General features: G+C 35.5%; 1 protein-coding gene across 1 annotated transcript in view; it reads left to right on the top strand.

Moving 5' to 3' along the window:
- The window catches only part of LOC108686796 (palmitoyl-protein thioesterase 1), a 43,919-nt gene extending 42,854 nt beyond the window's left edge, over positions 1-1,065 (top strand). Inside the window, exon 7 of the mRNA XM_018192263.1 lies at positions 1,013-1,065. Within this exon, the coding sequence (XP_018047752.1) occupies positions 1,013-1,039 (27 nt within the window). The 3' untranslated portion in view covers positions 1,040-1,065. The remainder of the gene's footprint in view (positions 1-1,012) is intronic.
- Positions 1,066-1,177: the final 112 nt, after the last annotated feature.

Below are 1,177 nucleotides of genomic sequence, written 5' to 3'. Positions count from 1 at the left end.
ATATATATATATATATATAGAGAGAGAGAGAGAGAGAGAGAGCAGATGGAGTTGAAAATGAATCGATAACGATCTGAAAGCTGTTAAATATCAGTCTGATAGCTATTTATAGCTATTTAATATTAATCTGGTAGTTGTTTATAACTGTTAAATATCAGTTCGATAGCTGTTAAATATTAGTCTGATAGTTGTTAAATATTAGTCCGATATCTGTTCAATAGATATACGTTCAATTGCGAAGCAAGCTGCAAGCGACAAAATGCTGACGTGAAATCTTTCGAGCGCAATCTGTCTTCTCGTATACTTTTTGGCTGAGGCATATGCTTTTATTCGAGGCATTGTACTTTTTTGCCACTGTTATATTGATTATGACAATCTAATAATTGATGATCTAATTGTAACTGAAAAATGCTGAAGTTGAGATCGTTCGATCGAGTGATATAGTTTTCGTCTGAGATGTAAACTTTTGCCCGAGACATTGTTCTTTTTCTCAGAATAATATCATGTTCTACGAACATCTTTACTATATAAAATCTCTCACAGCCCCGCAATCAATCAGTCTGTCAGTCTGTTGGCCTGTTCAGTCTGTGCGATTTTTGTAATGGCTAACATTCATATGCACACTTGATTCAATATGCATGTGATGGATGCCGGTGCTTATTAGCGTAAAAGATCGAGATTTTAACAGAGCAACTAAGGATCTTGCAAAAGACTTTTATAATCGAGGTACTCTGGCGATCTTACTATAAATTTAGATGTCGGTGCTGATAATCCATTGTTGGGAGTATGTTGTTGGGAGTATGAGAATATAAATGTAAGTATATTTATTCTTAATACATTAATTATTTAATTGACTTCTTGCCCCATGATTGAAGTTGCGATAGCGCGTGCCATAATCAATGTTTACGTTTGGCCTGAACAACGTACATAGCTCTCACCCGTGATACTCATGTTTCATATTGCGTTCTATTAATTTAAACTATTATTTCATATTTTTATTCTTCTGTTCCAGGCACTGCGGTTGTCATCGCACAGTTAGGCGAGGTGCTTAATAGAAAAGGCCCGACAAATGGAAGAGAAGAATGCAGCTAGGATTCATAGAAGATTGCTAAAAAGCAGAATTGCTGCTGCGCCTGATTTAGATGACATTATTCGATCGGAGAAGAAGAGATTATAT

Source organism: Atta colombica, unplaced genomic scaffold, assembly GCF_001594045.1.
Source record: "Atta colombica isolate Treedump-2 unplaced genomic scaffold, Acol1.0 scaffold19, whole genome shotgun sequence".
Lineage (NCBI taxonomy): Eukaryota > Metazoa > Arthropoda > Insecta > Hymenoptera > Formicidae > Atta > Atta colombica.
This window is presented reverse-complemented; position numbering and strand designations above follow the sequence as displayed.